The sequence below is a fragment of the Bombina bombina genome, chromosome 1 (genome assembly GCF_027579735.1).
Source record: "Bombina bombina isolate aBomBom1 chromosome 1, aBomBom1.pri, whole genome shotgun sequence".
NCBI lineage: Eukaryota > Metazoa > Chordata > Amphibia > Anura > Bombinatoridae > Bombina > Bombina bombina.
In genome coordinates this window covers 812294149-812316687 of record NC_069499.1, presented here as the reverse complement: position 1 = coordinate 812316687, position 22539 = coordinate 812294149, and the positions used below count along the sequence as shown (strand labels likewise).

Below are 22539 nucleotides of genomic sequence, written 5' to 3'. Positions count from 1 at the left end.
TTACAAATACACAGAGACTGCCATACAAATACCCAGAGACTGCCATACAAATACACAGAGACTGCCATACAAATACCCAGAGACTGCCATACAAATACCCAGAGCCTGCCACACAAATACCCAGAGACTGCCTTACAAATACCCAGAGACTGCCCTACAAATACCCAGAGACTGCCTTACAAATACCCAGAGACTGCCATACAAATACCCAGAGCCTGCCATACAATTACCCAGAGACTGCCATACAAATACCCAGAGACTGCCTTACAAATACACAGAGCCTGCCATACAAATACACAGAGCCTGCCATACAAATACCCAGAGCCTGCCATACAAATACACAGAGCCTGCCATACAAATACCCAGAGACTGCCTTACAAATACACAGAGCCTGATATAGAAATACACTGAGACTGCCATACAAATACCCAGAGACTGCCATACAAATACCCAGAGACTGCCATACAAATACCCAGAGACTGCCATACAAATACACAGAGCCTGATATAGAAATACACTGAGACTGCCATACAAATACCCAGAGACTGCCATACAAATACACAGAGCCTGCCATACAAATACCCAGAGACTGCCATACAAATACCCAGAGACTGCCATACAAATACCCAGAGACTGCCATACAAATACCCAGAGCCTGCCTTACAAATACCCAGAGACTGCCATACAAATACCCAGAGACTGCCATACAAATACACAGAGCCTGCCATACAAATACCCAGAGACTGCCATACAAATACCCAGAGAATGCCATACAAATACCCAGAGACTGCCATACAAATACACAGAGCCTGATATAGAAATACACCGCGACTGCCATACAAATACCCAGAGACTGCCATACAAATACCCAGAGACTGCCATACAAATACCCAGAAACTACCTTACAAATACCCAGAGCCTGCCATACAAATACCCAGAGACTGCCTTACAAATACCCAGAGACTGCCTTACAAATACACAGAGCCTGCCTTACAAATACACAGAGCCTGCCTTACAAATACCCAGAGACTGCCTTACAAATACCCAGAGACTGCCTTACAAATACACAGAGCCTGCCTTACAAATACCCAGAGACTGCCTTACAAATACACAGAGCCTGCCTTACAAATACCCAGAGACTGCCTTACAAATACCCAGAGACTGCCTTACAAATACCCAGAGACTGCCTTACAAATACACAGAGCCTGCCTTACAAATACACAGAGCCTGCCATACAAATACACAGAGCCTGTCTTACAAATACTCTTTCTTCTCAATATCCAGATCCAGCAGTCTTTCTATCACAGTACCAGAGCCTGCTACAATAGTTGCACAATATCTAAGCCAACCACTCTTTCTTCAGAATATCCACAGCATGTAATAACTTTGTCACAATACACAAGAATTGTTGTCCCATGTTTAGTATACATCCAGTAACACGCCTTTAAAGGGACATTACTGCCAAAACTGAAATACACATAAAGAATTTAAACAGAAGCATTTTTACAATACAGATGGATACATACAAGAAGAGAAGTAGTCTGCCAGGAAGAACAACAGCTTAGTGGCACCTGGAAGTAGCTTCTTTTAGCCCACTTGTGCTTTTCACAGCCTGATCCTGCCTATCAAAGTCAGTCCAGACCTGAAATACCAGGCAATCCCTCTTTGAAAAAGGCACATGGCAACCCTAGATGAATGTTTCGGCCTCCTTTGGGCCTTGTCAGCGAGGTGCAATCATAATCTTGTAGGCGCAGGCAAGGAGTACACATGTGTAAAAAGAAATATTTCAAATAAAAGCTATCACCATTCCAGTGAGAGCTTTTACTGTGCACATCACTGTAGCATTTAAAGTATTGTGTGCTCAGCAGTGTCTTATTCTGCATCTACAATTATTATTATATCAGGATCGCTTCCAGCTGCTTTCCACACCGAGGACGTGCAGGGTACGTCCTCAGGTGTTAACTGCCTTTTTTTTTAGGACGTACCCTGCACGTCCTCGGTCATTAAGGGGTTAAAAAGACATTCTAGCCAAAACTGGATTCCACATGGATACATTTAAGTTTTGAATATACATTTTTGTAATATACATGAATTAGCAAAATACTTCTAATAAAAGCTATAGCTGTTTCAAAAGTGTATTTAAAAGATCATTAAACCATCAGGTAATGACTCAATGCATTAATTGCTGACATCATACAAGCCCCACTGGTGGTCTGAGTGGATGCAGTATTTAAAACGCAGGTACACTGAGAATATCTAGAAATGCTTCACATGCACGTGCAGAGAAAAATGTTTAACACTAAAACAATTATAATTTTTTTACTAGAAACATTTTTGCCAATAGATGTATCTTACAAATTTCTTTCTATTCCAAAAAAGTAATTCATCTGTGGGCATTTAAATTTTGACCAGAATGTCCCTTTTAAATATATGGTTTACATATTGTGAAAGTAATGCGTCTTTACTTTAAAATGAAACAACAGGGATACCTGAATGCACAGTCAAAGAAGTATGTAAATTGTAATATTTTTCACCAGATTAATCCTGTTTGCCGCAGACAAAGCATGAAGTGAAGTCTATAACAACGTGTAAATGACTTTCCTAATAGCTCCATAAAAACTATGTTTGTGACTAAATGAAAGGGTGCTTGGTATACACCTTTTGTGTTGTGATATTGCAGGTGATTTATACATATTCAGCACCTTCAAGAAATAAATGCACCTGTGATAAACTTTATGAGTCTGTAATTAACAGAGGGAGAACAGATTGTGTACTGTGTATTGTGCTCACTGTCTTATTATATTTAATGACTAAACGTGACACTCACACCTCCTGTGATAATAAAACCACTTAAAATAGCATTATTTCACATTTTTGTTTATAAAATGGAAATGTTTCACAGGTAAAAAAAAAACATTTCAAACAGAAGAGATCTGAAGTAGAAAATCAGCCCCTAATAGCATCCTCACCTACAAGTTAGAATTTGTACTGTTAACATAAAATCCACACTTTAGTTGTGAGACGATCAGGACTTGGTTTCTTATAAAAGGAAATGTGAGCAACTGCATATGGGTGCCTTCTCTGGTTACAGTCTGTGTTTTGTACACATGACTGCCAAGTTGATCAGAAGTTTCAATAACAAATATATAGCTCTTATTTAACATATATTGTAGGGGGTTGATTAGTAATGATATTAAGCAGTGAAAGTGGTTTGAAAAAATCAGGGAACATCTAAATAAGCTGTGCCTTAAAATACAAGCACTGTAACCCGGCTATTGACATGAGGTTAATGTTAACCCCATGGTGTTGAAACATCTTTACATGCCTTTCTAGGTGGTCAGATTTAAAACTTATAATTTATTTGATGTATTAGCCAGAAAATATTATAGATACATAACAATATTATTGGATTGTGTGGGGTTCCACTGTGAAGGAATATAAACTCCATGCTGAAGTATTAGTTTGTTTTACAATATAGTGACTATTTTTGTTGCATTTTTATATTAAGTGACATTGTTTTATGAAATATAAGAAGCAGGTGACCATAGTGGACAGTCCATACTTTTACGTTAAAAACTCAATTTGTATCAATGTTCACATTTTAAGCATTCTTTAATTAATTTATAGTGTCTGTTACCACCAACTATGGGCTAGTTTCTATTGAGGTGGTAAAGTTTGAAATTGGTGGTAACAACATTCATCTCCATTAACGTCTATGGAGAATTTTTATGTTGCCACCAATTTCCAAACTTTACCACCTCAATTGAAACTAGCCGTATGCTGGTGGGCCATTCCATATATCTACTAACATTTCAGCATAGTGGTACATTATAAAGGAAAATTTCCTTTACTATTCAATACTTTATATATTTTTTCTTTTCTTTTCCAGTATCAAGTTAATGCATAATAATGCTTACTTACATCTCCCAAAGGTCTGGCGGGAATTACTACTGATTGGGGATTGGCTACAGACAAGCAGATACAGGAGGGCACAGGAAAGTTATGGAGGCATCCATCCATTCAGAAAGAGCCATGCTATCCTTTTAGTAGAGGTAAGTAACCATTATTAATCTATTTAATAGTAGCTTTTATCGTTGGTTCTTCTTTCTTCTCACTTATATATTTCCAAGTAGGTAAATGTCTATTATTTTTATTTTAAACTGCTCTAATGCTCTAGAGCAATTTACTGTTGTAGTGTTGTGTGCTTCTAACTATGTATTAAACCTCCACAATTTCACTCCTGAAAGAAATGCAGATGTTCAGTAGTAAAATGTTCGAGAGCATTTTACTGTTGCTTTAGTATGTCCCTTTAAGGCACACCTGCCAAAATTGCTGTCACATGACAGATAAACCATTTGACCATCTAGATGCTTTGCAGAAGGGCATAGCAGTGATTAGCTCCTTCTATGCCAAAGACACCAAGCAGAGATTAACCACATCCTTGCTACAGCCACCTACAAAACTACATACCACATTTCCTGTTAAAAGTTTCCTTTTTAACACTTTATTTCCACTTAAAAAATGAAGAGTAATACTTAACCCTTCAATATTCAAAATACAGCCTATTAAGATACTGTTTCTACTGCATTTTGAAAGTAGTTATACTTCTAACTTACTACATAAACTTAAAGAGCAGCATAAAAGGGACATGGTAGACTTTTCTTGTCAAGCTTGTGAACATTTTTCCCTGCCCAACAATACATCTGTGGGAGTTGTCCCTATCAGCTAATCAGAAATAATACAACATACTTATACAGAACTGTGCAGTGTCGCAATCTTACCCCACATTTATTTTGTCTATTGATATCCTCAACCACACCTGACCTTCTGTTCCTTCCATCAACAATCACAACCTGTCTGTTTCTTCAACTCTAAGGCTCCTTTATTCCATATTTTGTCATTTTTTTCAAATAAGAAATGCTTTAGTGAGTTACATGATATGGCTAAAAGTATATAGAAACCCCTACTGATTATTGAGTCCAGCTGTTTCAACCACACCCATTGCTAACAAGTGCATAGAATATAGCACACAGCCATGAAATCGTCAAAGACAAAATATTAGTAGTACAATGGATTGTACTGAAAACCTCCAGTGACTTTAAACCTGGCACTGTCATAAGATGCCACCTTTTCCACAACTCAGTTTGTAAAATCTATGCCCTTATAGATCTACCCTTTTCAACTATAAGTGCTATTATGGTAAAGTGGAAACATCTAGGAGCAACATCAGCTCAGCCATTAAGTGGTAGACCACGCAAACTCACATAGTGGGGCCACCAATAATCTGTTGCTTCACTCATTACAGAGTTCCAATCTGCCTCTGAAATTAACATCAGCATTGTGCATCAGTGAGTTCACAAAATGAGTTCTTATGGCGGAAAAGCTGTACAGAAGCCTCACGTCAACAAATCACACTTTACTATCTGGCAGTCTGATGGAAGAATCAGGGAGTGGTTGATGCCATGAGAACGCTACCTACCAGAATGCATAGTGCCTACTGTCATTTTTGGTGGAGGAGGGGTAATGGTCTGCAGCCTTTTTTGAAGTTTGGACTTTGTATCCTGTAGCATTAAGATGACCCTTCACTGGAACTAAAATATTTTAGACAAAACGGGTGCTTCTAACTTTGTAGCAACAGTTTCAGCATGAGGTTCATTAAGACATGGATTGATGAGTTTAGTGTGGAGGATCTCAAGTAGCCTTCAAATAAGCCTGACCTCAACCCCACTGAACCCTTTGCGATGAGTGAAGGGCCAAATTAATACTTTAGAAAGCAGCAATGTGGCCCTTGGCTTTAGGGTTGGACAAGCCTGCTTTGCGTCTTATCAGATTTGTTCTGAGTGTGTATTTCCACTTATAGTTTTCATATGTCAACAATATGTTTCTCTTTCATTCACTATCCACCCTCCTCTGTTCTAGCTAACATCTCTCTCCATCTTCACCAACTCTTGATTAGCTACTCTACCACCTCTTCATGCTACACACCTACTAATTCATCTATCATTCATGACTTGAATATACCTCATCCTAATTTTTTTTTATCCAACTTCCCAAAGCTTATCCCTTGCATATTTTCAAAAGGGTGTTTTTTTTAATATAACAAAAATATTAATGAATAATTCCATCCTGCACCCAGGAGCTATAGGGCTAGAGTCTGCTAATCACTGAAGAAAATAAGATTATTGGCAAATCTGTAATAAATCTGTAATAAATCATAAACACTGAATAACACATTATTAGGTTAAAGTTTGATTTTGATAAAAAATATATACTCTGAAGTTTAAACTACAACATTCTAAATTAAAATTCATTCACAAAATAATATATCCAAATAATCCAGTTATACATCAGATTATATTTTAACCCTATGGAAGTTATGACATTTCATGCCACCTGAAAGGTAGATTATTAGTTTATATTTTGTTCCTAACTCAGTTTGTAAAATCTATGCCCTTATAGATCTACCCTTTATATACCTCTATTCACTTAAAAAAAAGATTGAGCCCATCTAAAGTACTACACTGTACAATAACATTAAATTATGTTTTTTTTCACACTAAAGTTTTCCATGCATAAGGCCAAGAGGTGAACTTACCATGATTAATGATGCAGTCTACAGCTTCTATACCTTGTGATCCAAATGTGACCTACTGTGTGATTCAAATACATAAATATCGCTTACTGCTGAGAGAGGCCCCTGGGGATTCAATCTCTGAAGAGTTAATTTCTTCTGAACCTAACACAAAATAAAAAATGCCCCAAGGAGCTCCTCATTACAGATTACCTGAACATCTCCTATAAACGTAGTCTGTTAACTCGCTACAGATTCCTGATAAGTGCATTTTATTTTCAGTCTTAATCATAAGAAATCTCTGGTATTAAATCAATTTAAAGCACAGATTGTATGGACTTATTATAGATAGTGTTTTTTGGCCACAATAGATTTAGCATAATTCTGAATTATATATTATATACATGTATTTAGAAATTGGGTGTTTTATAGTTTTCTAGGTACAGTATATGATAAACACATGCGCGCACACATGCATATTTGTATTGTAATATATGTTTGCCCATGGTGTTGTCATCTTAGTAAACAGTGTAAAAAAAGCAATAACACATTAATGTATGCAATATATATGTATATATATATATATATATATATATAAATAAAGGAGAGTGCACTCGCCAGGACTTTTCAGAATTTTATTCCAAATATGTGAACGTTTTCGGGGGATTAGCCCCTTCCTCAGACATACAAAAAATACTATTGTATTTTTTGTATGTCTGAGGAAGGGGCTAATCCCCCGAAAACGTTGACATATTTGGAATAAAATTCTGAAAAGTCCTGGCGAGTGCACTCTCCTTTATTTTCAATTTGCCTATCTGTTGCACCCTGGGCATTTGAGATTATATTTCTGGAGTGCTTGTCTACTTTGAACTTATATATATATAATATGTATGTATATTCTAGACTGAACATTTTTGCTATCTTTATTACTGTTTAATGACATAGCAACACCTTGAGCAATTTTATCTCTGTTAGATTTTATAAAATAATATCAAATTTAACAAGTCAGAATAATAAACATCACATTATATGTTAAGAGCCCTAAAAGGCTATATTTTTATAGCTATATGTAGCATAACAAATGGAGTAAAAATTTTTAATTGGGGCAGCTCTGGTTCATTTGAAATTTTGAGCAGTGTACTAAATATATTTGCTTACTTTTATATAATCAGACATCCTATAAAATTTAGAGACTGCTGACATCTGTCAAATGTATTAGAGATGCAGTTATTGTTTACCGCTATCTCATAAAATGCAAACATTTGAGTGATTAAAGGACCAGTAAATACACTATCAGAAAAAATGTGCAAAAATTGTACCTTTAGGGGTACAACAGCTTGTCATTGGGGCAGTACCCTCAAAGGTAAACCCGCTGTACCCTTTAACGTGGGTACAAATTGGTTCCCCTTGCAGATTGTACCTTTCAAAGGCAAATATGTACCTTTGGTGACTAGATTGAACCTCAGTGCTATGGTACCATTATATACCCTTAAAAAATAGTGCAAATTTGGCCTTTTAAGGATACTGCTCCAGTGACAAGCCCTTTGTACATCATGATGGCAAATTTGTAGTCAAAACAGCATATTAAAATGTTGTTCCATCAAATTTATTGTATAACATTCAAATATGCATCCATTTAGGGGGCAATTTATCAAGCTGAGGCGGACAGTTCACAAGAACTGCTGGTGCAATAATAAATGCAGACAGCGTATACTGTCGGCATTTATAGATGCACGGCAGACATGATATGCTATTTTGTATCATGTCCACTCGCACATGGATAAATATGCCCCTATATCTGAACTTAAAATGAGTAGTAGATTTTTTTTCTGAGGAATTTCAGTTATGTCAATTTTCCACTCCTCTTGTATCATGTGACAGTCATTAGCCAATCACAAATGCATATATGTATATTCTGTGAAGTCTTGCACATGCTCAGTAGGAGCTGGTGACTCAAAAAGTGTAAATATAAAAAGACAGTGCACATTTTGTTAATGGAAGTAAATTGGAAAGTTGTTTTAAATTGTATTCTCTATCTGAAACATGAAAGTTTAATTTTGACTTGAGTGTCCCTTTAAGAGAACCATAAAGGCTTTATCCCAAAAGAGAAATAAGAGAATGTGTAAACTATTATAATATCTGACTAGTTGACATTCAAATTTATCATTTGGATTCTCCCTAAATTCAGTAATATTAATTCATTTTCTTTAGGTTATTTGTGAATCTGTTGGAAGTGTTCACTCACTAAAAGCAGAAAAATGTAAGGTGTTAGCTTTATACTAGGAATTGTCCTCGCTTTTTATTCAAACATTGATTTTTACGTGGAGAGCTATTAAAGGCACAGTAAACTCAAATTAAAGTTTGATTTAGCTAAAGCATGTCATTTTAAACCACTTTCCACTGTACGGTATTTCTATTATCACATTTGATTTGTTCTTTTGATATCCTTGTTAAGATTAAACCTATTTAGGCTGAGCATGCATGTGTCTATAGCAGTCTATGGCAGCAGTGTTTGTAGCTATGTATAGTATTGCTATAAACATGCTCACCTAAGGGTTACTCTTTAACAAAGGATACAAAAATAACTAAGCAAAATTGATAATTAAGGTTAGCTGGAAATGTGTTTTAAGGGGCATGACAACATCATTCAGATAGAGAGTACAGTTTTTAAAATACTTTCTGGTTTACATCTATTGTGAAACTGACCTTCTTCTTTTGGTATTCTTTGCTGAAGAGCATACCAAGGTAGGCTCAGGAGCATACATGTGTCTGCAGCACTATATGACAGCAGTTTTGATAATGTTATGCATTGTTCACACATGTTCTTCAACAAATGACACCAAATGAACAAAGCCAGTAAATCACTTCTATTATTAAATTGAATTCTCTATCTAAATCATGAAAGAAACAATTTTTATGTCCCTTTAAATTTGGAGAAAATGACCTAAACCCATAACATTCTACACACTGATTGGGAAACAAAAAACTCACAACGTATAAACCACAAACCCCCATCCCTGCCAGTAAAAGTGTCTCTTATACTAGTTAGGACATGGTATATTTTGCAATTTGTTTTTTTATGTATGTATATTTTTTTCCTTTATAAGCATATTTGAAGTGGATCTTTTTGGGGAGTATTCACAACACACGGCTTGCTATATTTTATAACAGCATGTACATCCTCTGAAAACACTGCTGTAGAACAGTCCATAGCAATTTATTTTCTCTTATGTTTCTACGAAAGACACTGCAGCCTATAATTACAATTACCTGGCTGTATATAATTATGTTAGATACATTCTACAGAATAAAGACTTTGAAACAAAGGCTTTTTGTTTGGGTTGAAAGGAACTTCAAATACAAATTACTTTTCATCTTTTATTTTACATTATTAAATAACAGCAGCAAACTAATTGTTAGCACCTTTATGAATATCCCTGCGTTGCAAACAACATGGAATTAAAGACTCATCAGATAATCATCTTTATTGATTTTTCTAAGGAATACTGTTGAAATAGAGGTTATATGGAATGTAGAATGGAAAGAAAAAAGTATAATTACTGCAGTATTTCTCAATATCCTCATTAGAATATAATCTTTGCAGGTTTGCAAATATTATGTAGGGATAGATTCGTTAGCTATAAAATATAATCTTTGTAGACTATGCAATTCCTAGATAGTGATTAAGTTAGATACACTAAAGGAAATCTGTTCTGTTGCCTGCTTTGAAGAAAAACTGATGGATTAAGACAACTATTCGATCAATGTTGAACCATGATCTTATACTGAATTATCTGTGCTACATTTTAAAGTGACATTACGGCTATAATGCAATCTCTGCTGAGTTAGATAATTGTATTATTGCGCTAATGCTTGCTGAGAGCTGTGTGTTTAAGCCCTCCAACATGTTAAGCACATAGTTACAGTTAGCTCCAGAGTAGCAGTACACTACTGATTTGGAGCTAAATATAGCTGGTAAACCAGTCAAGGTGGCATATGTGCATAGCCACCTATCAACGGCCATGTACAGCTCTAGAGAAGGACATTGCAGCTATGGAGCTGTAAGGGACAGGACAATTTTTATGACTAATAAACTGTCTTTAATGCTTTAGCAGTTCAAATTTAAACTTTGCTTTTAGGGAACATATAATTAAAATAATATTGCAGGCTAGTTAAGGCTTTGGATACTTGGCTAGAGAATAAGGCTTGTTTTAACTTTGCTGTTCCGTGCAACATAAGTTTTCACAGTATTCATTATTTCTATGAGAAACTCTTATTATTGCTAACATATGTTTAGCAACACACTGGCAGGAATAATGGCTATGGCACTGCCTGTTGAATATATTTTTCACAGTTTTTAAACCCTTAATGACCGCAGCGTACCCTGTACAATGCTGGTAGTTAAGGGATTGTCTGTTTATACTAACACAGGTCTTGCCACACTCCCTCCTGCTGGCTTCCTAAAATAGTGCAGGCTCGTCGCTACGGCGAAACTGCGCTATAAAAAAAGCAACCGGCAATGATGGTCATTAAGGGATTAAACTAGTGCTGAGAAAATTTGCTGTGGTTCTGTTTGTGTCAAGTTCTGTGTGTGCAGAGAGAGAAAGAGCGGCAGTAGCTGCGGGCAGTAGCTGTAGCGCTCTGTCCAGAGACTAAAAGATTGGTTAGCAGAGTTGCTTCTGAATAACACCACAGATTAAAAACCTGGACTGTTCCTGTTGAAATGAGGACCTGGCTGAACATCTTCTACAAAGTGTTTTGGCACCTGATGGGATGAAGTTCCTCCTGTGTGTAGGAGAAAGAAGAAATCCATACAGTAGCAAGTGAAGTTAAAGCTGTGGGTGCTCCCTGGTATTACACAGCGCTGCCTGCTGCAGCTTCCCTCTACAGGTTGTCTGCATAACATTGGTATGCACACTGCTGCCACTCACCCTAAGCCTTCTTCAGTATGCCTTTGTGGAACGGGTGCAGTTTTTACCAAGAATACCAAAAGAGTCACATTTTCTAATGGAAGCAAATTTAAAAGTTTGTTTAATTGTGCACTGTATCTCAATAATTCAAATATAATTATGATTTACATGTCCTTTTAATTGCATCTATAAAGAATTATTCCGTCTCCAGAGCAGGGCCTTGCACTCATTCTGTCTTCTTTCCCTGTCTTTGTATTTATTGTACCACCTCTATAGCTCTGCAGAACTTGTTGGCTCCTTATAAATAAATATAACAATGATAATAGCTGTGTACAATTGTTATTGTTTACAATTGTGATTTGTGCTGCTAATTTTTATTATACATTTTTTTTAAAATACAGTTTATTTCCATGTTCCTTTACAGAATTGTTTTCTCTTTACTTTGTTAAATAAATAATCTTGACTGCAAGATGTGTATACAGTGTTGCATAATACATACCAAGTATATCTCTTGTTTTCAGTTTTCTTTCAGTCATTGCTGAGATTCTTAATAACTTGCTCCAGAACAAACACATTGTATATAGGAAGGTTATAGCCCCACTGACCGTATGGTTTATACTTATGAAACGTATACACATATTTCAAGCTGCTGTAAACACATATGTATTAAATAATATTCGTTGCAACACCTCATGTTTATGGTCAGAAGGACAACATAAGAGAGCAGCAGTTAAAACTGGTAAATTTTTTTGCATGCACATAGGTTAGAGGGATAGAATGGTCAAAATTGAAATGTGCATTTCAATTTCAAATAGCGCTAATTACTTTACTGTAGCACGCTCTCATGTATTTTTGCCAAATACTTCCATTATCAAAAATGTTGCTAGTAAAAATGATTACTGATTTTCAGCGGCATACATACATATGCTATGCGGGTCAGTGTACCAGTATTCAAACACTACACTTTCTAAGAGAGAAAGTGCACTGGCTCTGACAGCATATGTGCATATGCCTCTGAAAAGCAGTAATAACTTTTAATAGTTACTAGTTTTTTTGCTACTGGGATTATATTGAAAAATGTTTCCACTTAAAATTGAACTGCACCCATGCCCATTTATTTTTAAACCTTTTTATCTCTTTAAAGGGACACTGAACCCAATTTTTTTTCTTTTGTGATTCAGATAGAGCATGCAATTTTAAGCAACTTTCTAATTTACTCCTATTATCAATTTGTTCTCTTGCTATCTTTATTTGAAAAAGAAAGTCCAGAACCTTGGACAGCACTTGTTTATTGGTGGATGAATTTATCTACCAATCAGCAAGAACAACCCAGGTTGTTCACCAAAATGGGCTGGCATCTAAATTTACATTCTTGCTTTTCAAATAAAAAATACCAAGAGAATGAAGAACATTTTCTAATAGGAGTAAATTAGAAAGTGTCTTAAAATTGCATGCTCTATCTAAATCACAAAAGAAAAAAAATTTGGGTTCAGTGTCCCTTTAAGTATAAACTACTAGGGACAACTCCCACAGCTTGCTCTCATTGATTGTCAGCCCCCTCAGTCGTGTGATTGGTTGTGCAAATGAAGGGACGGTCATTACACACCCATGAGTGTGTAATGATATATACGGGCTAGCGGATCAATAGATCCGCTGCCCGTATGTAGCGAAGGTGGGCGGACAGATTCGCAAGTTGAGAAGCTGTCTGTCTGCCTGCATGTAGGTACATGGAGCCTTAAGTGTATGATGCTACCGATTTGGTTGGGATTTGCAAACAACCCCAAAAAACTGACAGGCAGGCTACTAAGGAGAAAAGTGGCAGTTTTGGGGGGCAAGAAAACTCTTTAATCGTACACGTACTGCCCAATAATGTCAAAATTATATTAATTTTACCTTTAAATCGCCTTTAAATTAGTTGACCTTCCAATTACAGGAACAAGGGGCAAAATAAATAATGTAAGTATATCACAGTTTTCTTTTTCTATGACACATAATTAAACATTTCATATTAAAATCTCAAACTGTTTAATATCCCTTTAAGTGGTACATAACCAAGGCTGTGTGGGAGATGCATCTCCATTAAAAAGATGCTGTCCTTTCAAAAATGGAACATTTGAGTAGGTGGAAAGGGTAATAGTCAGTTATGAGAATATACTATCTGAAGGTTATTTCACAAAGAATTTACTAAAATGAGGACAAGAAACCCACATTTTTTTCTGATTCAGATAGATTTTACCATTTTAAGCAACTTTTCAGTTTACTTCTATGATCTAATTTGCTTCATTCTCTTGGTATCATTTGTTGAAGGAGCAGTAATGCACTACTGGGAGCTAGCTGAAAATCAGTAGCAAGAGGCATATATCTGCAGCCACCTATTAGCAGCTTCTAAGCCTGTCTAAGTATACTTTCAGCAAAAGATACCCAGAGCACAAAACAAATTAGATAAAAGAAATAAATCGGAAAGATGTTTAAAATGTCATGCTCCATTTGAATCACAAAAGAAAAAAATTGGGTTTTATGTCCCTTTAAGGGAACATTAAACTCAGCAAAATTGGGACGCAAAAGAAAAGATCACTATTTAAACATATTTAAAAAAATGTTTTGAGAGATAAAGATTAGAATAAAACTTGATTTTGAAACAATCAATGCACCACTTGACTGAAGAATAGAAGTTTACTGGCTGATAAAGAACTTTCCCACAATTCTGTTAGTTGACTCTGCCATAGCCCACAAGCATAAGAGAGACATGTCTTTTTAAAGCACAGAAAGACTGGTTAAATAAAACAGCAACAACAAACCAACACAGTAGTATATTGTAAAATGCTCTCTTATAGTTGCAGCAAAGAAAAACATACACTACAAAATGCTCTTAAAAATGGAGTTCTCTCATTTAAAGGGATAGTCAACACCAAAATTGTTATTGTTTAAAAAGATAGATAACGCCTTTACTAGCCATTCCCCAGCTTTGCACAACCAGCATTGTTAAATTAAAATACTTTATAACATCTAAACCATCTACATTTCTGCTTGTTTCTAAGCCACTACAGACAGCTTCTTAATCCCTTCCTTTTTTTTTTTTAGCTTTTCAAAACAGGAGACTGCTAGTTCATGTGGGCCATATAGATAAAATTGTGCTCACGCCGTGGAGCTATTTATGAGTAATTGGCTAAAATGCAAGTCAATGTATAATAAGTAAATAGCCATGTGATCAGGGGGCTGTCAGAAGATGCTTAGATACAAGGTAATCACAGAGGTGAAAAGTGTATTAATATAACATTGTTGGTTATGCAAAGATGGGGAATAGGTAATAAAGGGATTATCTATCTATTTAAATAATAAAAATTCTGAAGTAGACTGTCTCTTTAATTATATACTACTATTCACACCTCCCAAAATGTATTATGTATTTAGTTTCTATCTTAACAACTACAATGAATGTGATTTATAGTTATCATTGTGCGAGCAGACATGATACGATGTAGCTTATCATGTCTGCTGCACATCAATAAATACCAACAGCATACGCTGTCTGCATTTATCATTTATCATTGCACAGGCAGTTCTAGTGAGCTGCTGGTGCAATGCCGCCCCCTGCAGATTCGCGGCCAATCAACCGCTAGCAGGGGGTGTCAATTAACCCGATCATATTCGATCGGGTTAATATCTGTCTGCGGCCTCAGAGCAAGCGGACAAGTTATGGAGCAGCGGTCTTTATAACTTCTGTTTCCGGCGAGCTTGAAGGCTCGTGCGAAAACAGGGGCATCAAGCTCCATACGGAGCAAGATAAATCGGCCCCTTAAGGTCTTCACACATTTGCAGTTTACTGCATTTCCTTAACACTTAAAAGTTTTAATAATTCTTGGTTGTTCATCCTTCTTATTATAGTCAGTTCATAGATAACTGTGAGTTGTAAGGAATGCAGTTAGCCCAAAGGCAGCATCTCTCTCTGCTTAAAGGGACATTCATATGAAATATGAATTAAGCTATAAGGCACAAGCATTACTATTTTTAAATATTTAGAGCATACATTTATTAAAAAAAAATAATTGTATATTGTTTTTATTATTCGGAGTGTGTTAAATAAAACAATTACTTTTTAAAATTAAAGGGATAGAAAAGTCAAAATTGAAATGTGCTTGGGTGCATTTCAATGTGAAATAGAAGCATTTTTGCAATATACTTTCATTAGCAAAAATGCTTCAAGTGAAAGATATTACTGTTTTTCTGCAGCATACTCACATATCCTGTGAGGGCCTGTGCACATTGTTCAAATACCATGCCTGCTCAAAGAGCTGGCAGTGGTGTGTATTGCTTCTGAGAAGAAATCATTTGTTTCATACAAGCCCCGGCTGACTCTCTAAGAAGGGGGAGTGTTTGAATACTGGTGCACAGGCCCTCACGGGATATGTGTGTATGCCACAGAAAAAAAGGTTTTACTAGAAGAGTTTTTGGAAATGGAAGTATATTGCAAACATGCACCCATGCATATTCCAATTTTGATTTTTCTATCCCTTTAAAATAAAATATCTCTAAGATAAGATATGCATACCTCAGCAAACTTTTATGTCTATTTAAATTTATTATGCAACTAGCACATAATGCATGTTTGTGCACAACTAATATTGCAGTTTTATAACTAACTTTCTAGCATGGGAACAGTTTGTAAAGTTCAGATTTTGCACTTCTTAGTACTTTGTATATTTTAGAGCTGAATACCTTTTGAATATTTTGTCTATAGATACCCTTTTTGGTTCTTGTTAGGAACGTTGCCACAAAGCCTATACTGCAGTTGTAGTGTCACAATGGATACAAAGCTAGGGCAGACTGGGGCGTACATATGCGCCCCTATCCACCCGAGCTCGCCTCTGGCGGGCAGCAATCCGCTGCTGGAATTCAGCATTGCACAAGAGCACTATTTTGTTCTCTTGTGCAACACTGCCCCCTGCCCGTGCACAGCCAATCACGCACAGGCAGGAGCTGTCAATCTCCCCAGTTGGACGAGACCGGGAGATTAAAATTCTCCACCTAAGAAGTGGAGAAGAGGCTAGGAAGCACAACACGCTGCTTTGTTGGCCACGCCCCTACGCGTTTCGTCAGCACGCTAGCCAACTTTCTCAAGGGTTCATTGGTGGTCAGACTGACCACCAATGACAATCAATGAACCCTTGAGAAAGTTGGTTAGCGTGCTGATGAAACGCGTAGGGGCGTGTTGTGTTTGACAATTACGGACAGAGACTTACTAGTTTCTTGATGTTTGGTCTGTTGTATGAACATATTATTGTTCAGTGCTACCTTGGATTTTTGACTCAGTGACATGGACAGTGTTAACAACATCTACGGGATCCGCATCAAGCTGCAGGCGGCGAAGTGGGAGACCTGTCTGGTTCGTGGAGTCCTGTTTCTAACTGACTGTTGGATTATTTCCACAGATGTGCAGTTTTTATTCTCACTTCTTGTAAGTGTCTTTTGTTTTTTTATGCGTGTCAACTCATATTAAAGTGTACATTGAATCGTGGATGCGCTGTTTTTTTTCTTTACATGTTCTACTTTGATCCGGTTCTCTGCTGAGATTCACCGACAAACAGAAGCAGCGACACAGTAAAAGGCACACAAAAATCAGGATCACCTCTTCACCCTTTTGACCTTATATTGACTGGGACGTTTTCTTTTCATCATATACAGTTTATATGTGATAAGTATGATATTTAATGTATTATTATTTTTCATTTAAATATATTTGTACATTGGACCTTTGCGGGGGGAGGGGCAGTGACCAGTGTTCCCTCTAAGGCCAGTTTTGTGAGCGGCCCAGCAGTGAAACAGTTAATTTGAGCAATTAGTAAACTTTACACAAAGCAGACTGCAATGTGTGGTTCCCTTATTAACTGTTTCACTGCTGGGCAGCTCACAAAACTGGCCTTAGAGGGAACATTGGTTGTGACCCTAATGCAAGTTTTACCTTAGATTCTTAACCATGAAATGTCAAAGGTGGCAACATCTCTGCGGTATCGCAATCAGAAATCTCATGAAGTTGTGGTAGAATCCCATTTGTTGTGTAAATTTGTGGGTTAGCTAAGTGGTAAGTACTCAGAATAGACCACTTGCTGAGTTCCTGGAAATTGTCAAAACTTCTACGTTAGTGAATAAAATGGGCAGTTAAAGCTCTGCAGAGAATGAGCTGTGCAGTTGGGTTGTGTGATGGCTGCACATTATATAAAATGTTTATTGTACTGTTGGGATTGACCCGTGCTATTTGCTAGATACTAAGATTGCATTAGAGGAGTTTTAATAGAGGAATGGGGATGAACACTGAGACTGTACCAGTTATTGGCTGTGCATTAGCATTTTATAGTATATTATTAGGAATTAACTTGAAGGGAAGTCTAGGGAGCCTTGGGGCCTTTAAATGCTTTGTGCATTATCCCACTAGCACCAGAAGGAGAAGAGAGGTGTGCTATGTATATGGTAAAATGACTTGCTACTTGATTAGCATTCAGGGGAACATTTTATTATGTTCTACTTTCACATTTCTTGCAGTTGACTTATAATTGAAGATATTACAACTATAGCATTAAAGGGACAATCTAATGTACGAATTGCATACTCTAATCTGTTAGTCATATTTGCATTACTGATCTAATCATTACTAATCTGAGTGTGTCATATTTGCATTACTGGCCCTAGATAACTGTGTTTAATCTCTGTAGAGGGACAAATCTCTTTAATATTTAGGATCCAGTAAGAAAATTTAGGAGCCAGGCACTCTTTTAGGAGCCAAACAGTGATATTTGTATATAGCTATATGGAGAATAACCCAAAAAGTTAGGAGCCAGGGGTAAAATTCTAGGAGATAGTGGCTCCCAGGCACATGAGTTTGTTGAGCCCTGGATTAAATACATATATAAAGTCATGCATGGGAGCCACACCATGATTGACGAGTTGTGCAACTGATGTTCAACCCTATGTGGTTCGCTCAGGAGCTGCAAAGCTTGTGACTGCTGAGTGGAACTTTGCCTATGTGTTTAATCTATTTTGCATAGTTTTTATCAGATTGTCCCTTTAATATGTTCACTGTACAAGGGGGGCTGCTAAGTATTGTCTTGTTTTTTTATAATTCAACCACAAAACAAGCCAAATGCTGTGTATTTACAGTAAGACTGGAAATACCCATTATACCATTCATACTGTACCCTAAAGCAATGTTTTACAATCCTCTGATTAGCATATGTCCTTATTGCTATACAATGTGTCCTTATTGCTATAAAATGTGTCCTTAATACAGGACTGCAGTACATGCATTTAAAAAGTCACATGTAAGAAAGTAAAATAAGTGAGAGAAGTAACTGTATCCCATATGCAGACAGATTTGCTTTGAAATACTGAGCTAAAGCAGAATCAGATTTTTGTTACTAAATGCACATACAGAAAATCTTCAGAAATGCAAGAACCCAGAATAAGACATTTCATCCACCCCTCATTTTACTAGATTTCCCAATTCCAGAGCTCTGTCCCTCTTTATGCCATTTCAGAGGTGATATTGGGGACTTGGGGGTGCTATGCATGTCAATTAGTTACTGTAGCATCCCCTAAACCTCAAAGGTACTAGCTGTACTGAATTTGTAGCAGCGTCGTATTAAATGTCAAGTACTTTTTACAGAAAAATAAGAGAGGTAAAGGGTGAAAATTAGGATTTCATAAAAATAAACAAATAAAAATAGGACGTTGAAGAGGAGATCCCCAACATTTTCCTTTGCACCCTTGATATTTAAAGAGACATGAAAATGAAAATTACATTTTCATTCATAGAACATTCAATTTTAAAGGGACATAAAGCACTAAATACATTTTCTAAGCATAGTTATTTCTATCCATCCTCAAGTCATGGGTACCGTCATGTTGAAGTCTATCTTTCACTGCATTCTAGTGCTGATTTTGTTTCCACTCTCCATCAGATACCGGTAGTGTAACCTAGGTTTCATGATTAGAGGATGGTGCATAAAATGTATTTATTTTTTAGTGTTCCTTTAAGAGACTTTTTTGTTTACTTTTTTAATTAAATTGAATTCATTATTTTGATATGCTTTGGAAAGCATATTTAGGTAGGCTCAGGTTGATGCTGATGGGTGGCTACACACATATGCCTCTTTTGAGTTGCTCACCAGATATGTTTAGCTAGCTCCCAGTAGTGCATTGTTTATTCTGGACCTTTAACATGGGTTTAACACTTCTTTACATGGAAGCTTTCATGATGCAGATATAGTGTGCTATCAAATAAAGATTCTTGCAGCGAGAGCATACTGAGGTAGGCTCAGAAGTGTGCACATACCTTGAGCACTATGTAGCAACTGTGTGTGCAATTTTATACACAGATCATGAATCTTGACTTACATGTCCCTTACATTTTGTGGTTAAATATCTGCATCCAAGATTTCTAAAACCCCTTTTGCTTCTTCATCTATTTTTGCCAATTTAACAAATTAAAACTGGGACTACTTTTTTTCCTGCCCAGACTAAACCCTTAGGATATGTAACCTGCCACAGATCACATTACTCCTTTTCAAGACCTCTCTGATTCACCCTTGACCTCTTGTTACCAAGTTTGAAGTGTTGGGAGATTTGCAGAGTAATTAGCATCTGAGAAAACTATATTTACAGACAGTTAATGTATACCTCCCTGGGGGAACACACACACACAAAAAAAAAAGTTTAACGTATGTTGAGCAATGTATACTATTTATGATAATAGCTCTGCATATGTCTCCGTTTCATACATAGTTTACCTGTCTCATTACAGTGTTGCAGACGGACGCAGTTGCATTTGGATAATTCACTAAAGGCTTTTATCTAACAGAACATATTCACTAATTGTCATTTCAATGAAAAAATCACTTAGTCTCAGTTCTAATTCAATCTTGCAGAGGAAAATTTCTCTAAAAATAAGCTTAGAGACATCTCTCACAGAATTCGCTTGTCGCTAAGAAACATGACAAAGCCGCAACCTCAAACAATGACAGCAAAGTGTATTTTCAATAGTGAAGAAGAACAGATGCACTCTCATTTAACTATGACCACACATTCAGCTTTATTTTATATTCTTTCATGTATGTTTTTTTTTATATCCTTACTTATTTTTCTAAATTCAGCCCCATTTAATGCATTTTACTCTGTGTAAATAATACTTAAGTAATTTTCATAAGGCAATACAAATTAGCTTTCAAATAAAAACATCTATTTTATGTCAATTGTATAGCAAAAGCATCTATAAAATACTATATGTACCTCAGGGATAAATATAATGTGATATATTAATAGAAATACTATGATTTCAGAATAGGTAGATATTCGATAGATAGATAGATAGATAGATAGATAGATAGATAGATAGATAGATATTAGGTAGGTAGATGATAGATAGATCCCTGCTCCAATAAATTTACAATCTATAGGACAAATGTCTCTTTATTTAAAAAAAGGGGGGGGGGGCTAGCTCCTCATTACCCTATACACATTTGCAAAAACACAATTGTTTAAATAGTTTTATATAGCCATATAAAGTTAATAAATAACATGATACTATATTTTCTCAACACAATATAAACTTGGAAAAGACAGTGATAGACTGTAAGGGTACCTCCTGTTTGTGTATACAGGCTTTAATTTGTCAAAGGATCAGAATGAGGACAGACAGTTGCAGAAGTCAGAGAGGGAAGCACAGATATATGGGCAACCTCTGTGACAGATAGACACAAGCACAGACAGGTATACAGAGAGAAACAAAAACAGGTGCCCACTCCAAACACATATTTTATAAAGGCAGCAAGGCTGACACACAGTGCAATATAATCTATCAATGTCACTCCCTCCTTCTTACACCAGCTCCCCAATCTCCCCTCCTTCTCCATGGTTCACCAGACATCCCCTCCCCTCTCCCAGCATCACCTAGAAAGAAGTGAGAGATGCTAGAATATACAGCACACGCTTTTAGCTTGGCCTCCTCTACATACAGTGGACATGGAAACTACCCAGGAAGCCTGCCCTCCCCTTACCCATTCACTGGATACTCAGGAGACAATATCAACCAGGGACACTCAAGCTTGCACTCACCAGTTTGGGCTTGTTTTTGCCCTCGTCGGGGTCATTGGCTTTCCTTTTTGAATTCCTGCCAGTGGTCAAATCTGTGTTTTTGCCAGGGGAATCCTCACCCCCTGCCGCCACTGCTTGCTCTCTTTCCATTTTTGAATAGATCCCCCCAAAAAAATCCACTTGTAAAATCAGTGTTACCTACTCCATATGTTTACTCTCCAGGGGGATAAAGTTGTGAGACGTAAATACAGAGATCACCTATTTTTTATTATGATTATTATAAGGGGGACTCTGTCATCCCTCCCTTTCTATACGTAAACTGTCTCAGCGCGGGCTCCTTTAAAACTCTGCATGCCCGTCACAGTGCAATTGTTTGACAAGTCGTATCACATGCCCCAATCTCCTCAATCCAGGCTGGCCACACTCCACACTAGATCCCTCAGATACGTCAAGCTCAGCGTGTCTGAATAGCTGGGTTGTTTTTTTTTTTTTCTACTTTTCTTTAGCGTCTCCCTTTAAGGCAGAGCTGAAAGGAGTTTTCTCTGCCTTCTCTGCTCCCTCCCTAATCAGGAAATGAAGCTCTAGGCTGGAACAATCAAGGGCCTATCATGTACACATATACTGTACACAGACTGTGACCTACACATTGACAATTTTGCTTTTCATGCCTCATGGTCGAGCTCTCTGGCTTTTAAGAACAGGATATTATTTATGTCTTCGAGGCCCTGTGTTGTGTGTAAATGCAAAGTGCTTCTAATCCCTTTCCTGCAGCCCTGCTATGTGTTTTTTCCACTTCTATCTGCAGCACTGTGACTGAAAATAGAACACAGATTTTACAAACAAGCAGTAGAGCGATACTAGTAAAAGTATCTTCCACCTGAACTGACAGCAAGATAATAATGATTTCTTTTCATTGTAGGAGTTTTGTACAAAATCAGAATTTGTACAGCAACTTCTAACACTAAAAATTAGATA

At 36.7% G+C, this 22539-nt stretch overlaps 1 protein-coding gene across 1 annotated transcript in view; it reads right to left on the bottom strand.

Moving 5' to 3' along the window:
- DIAPH2 (diaphanous related formin 2) overlaps positions 1 to 22331 on the bottom strand; it is a 2325141-nt gene extending 2302810 nt beyond the window's left edge. The window contains 1 exon segment of the mRNA XM_053699395.1: positions 21586 to 22331. Coding sequence (XP_053555370.1) covers positions 21586 to 21714 — 129 coding nt within the window. The 5' untranslated portion in view covers positions 21715 to 22331.
- Between the last annotated feature and the right edge of the window lie 208 nt (positions 22332 to 22539).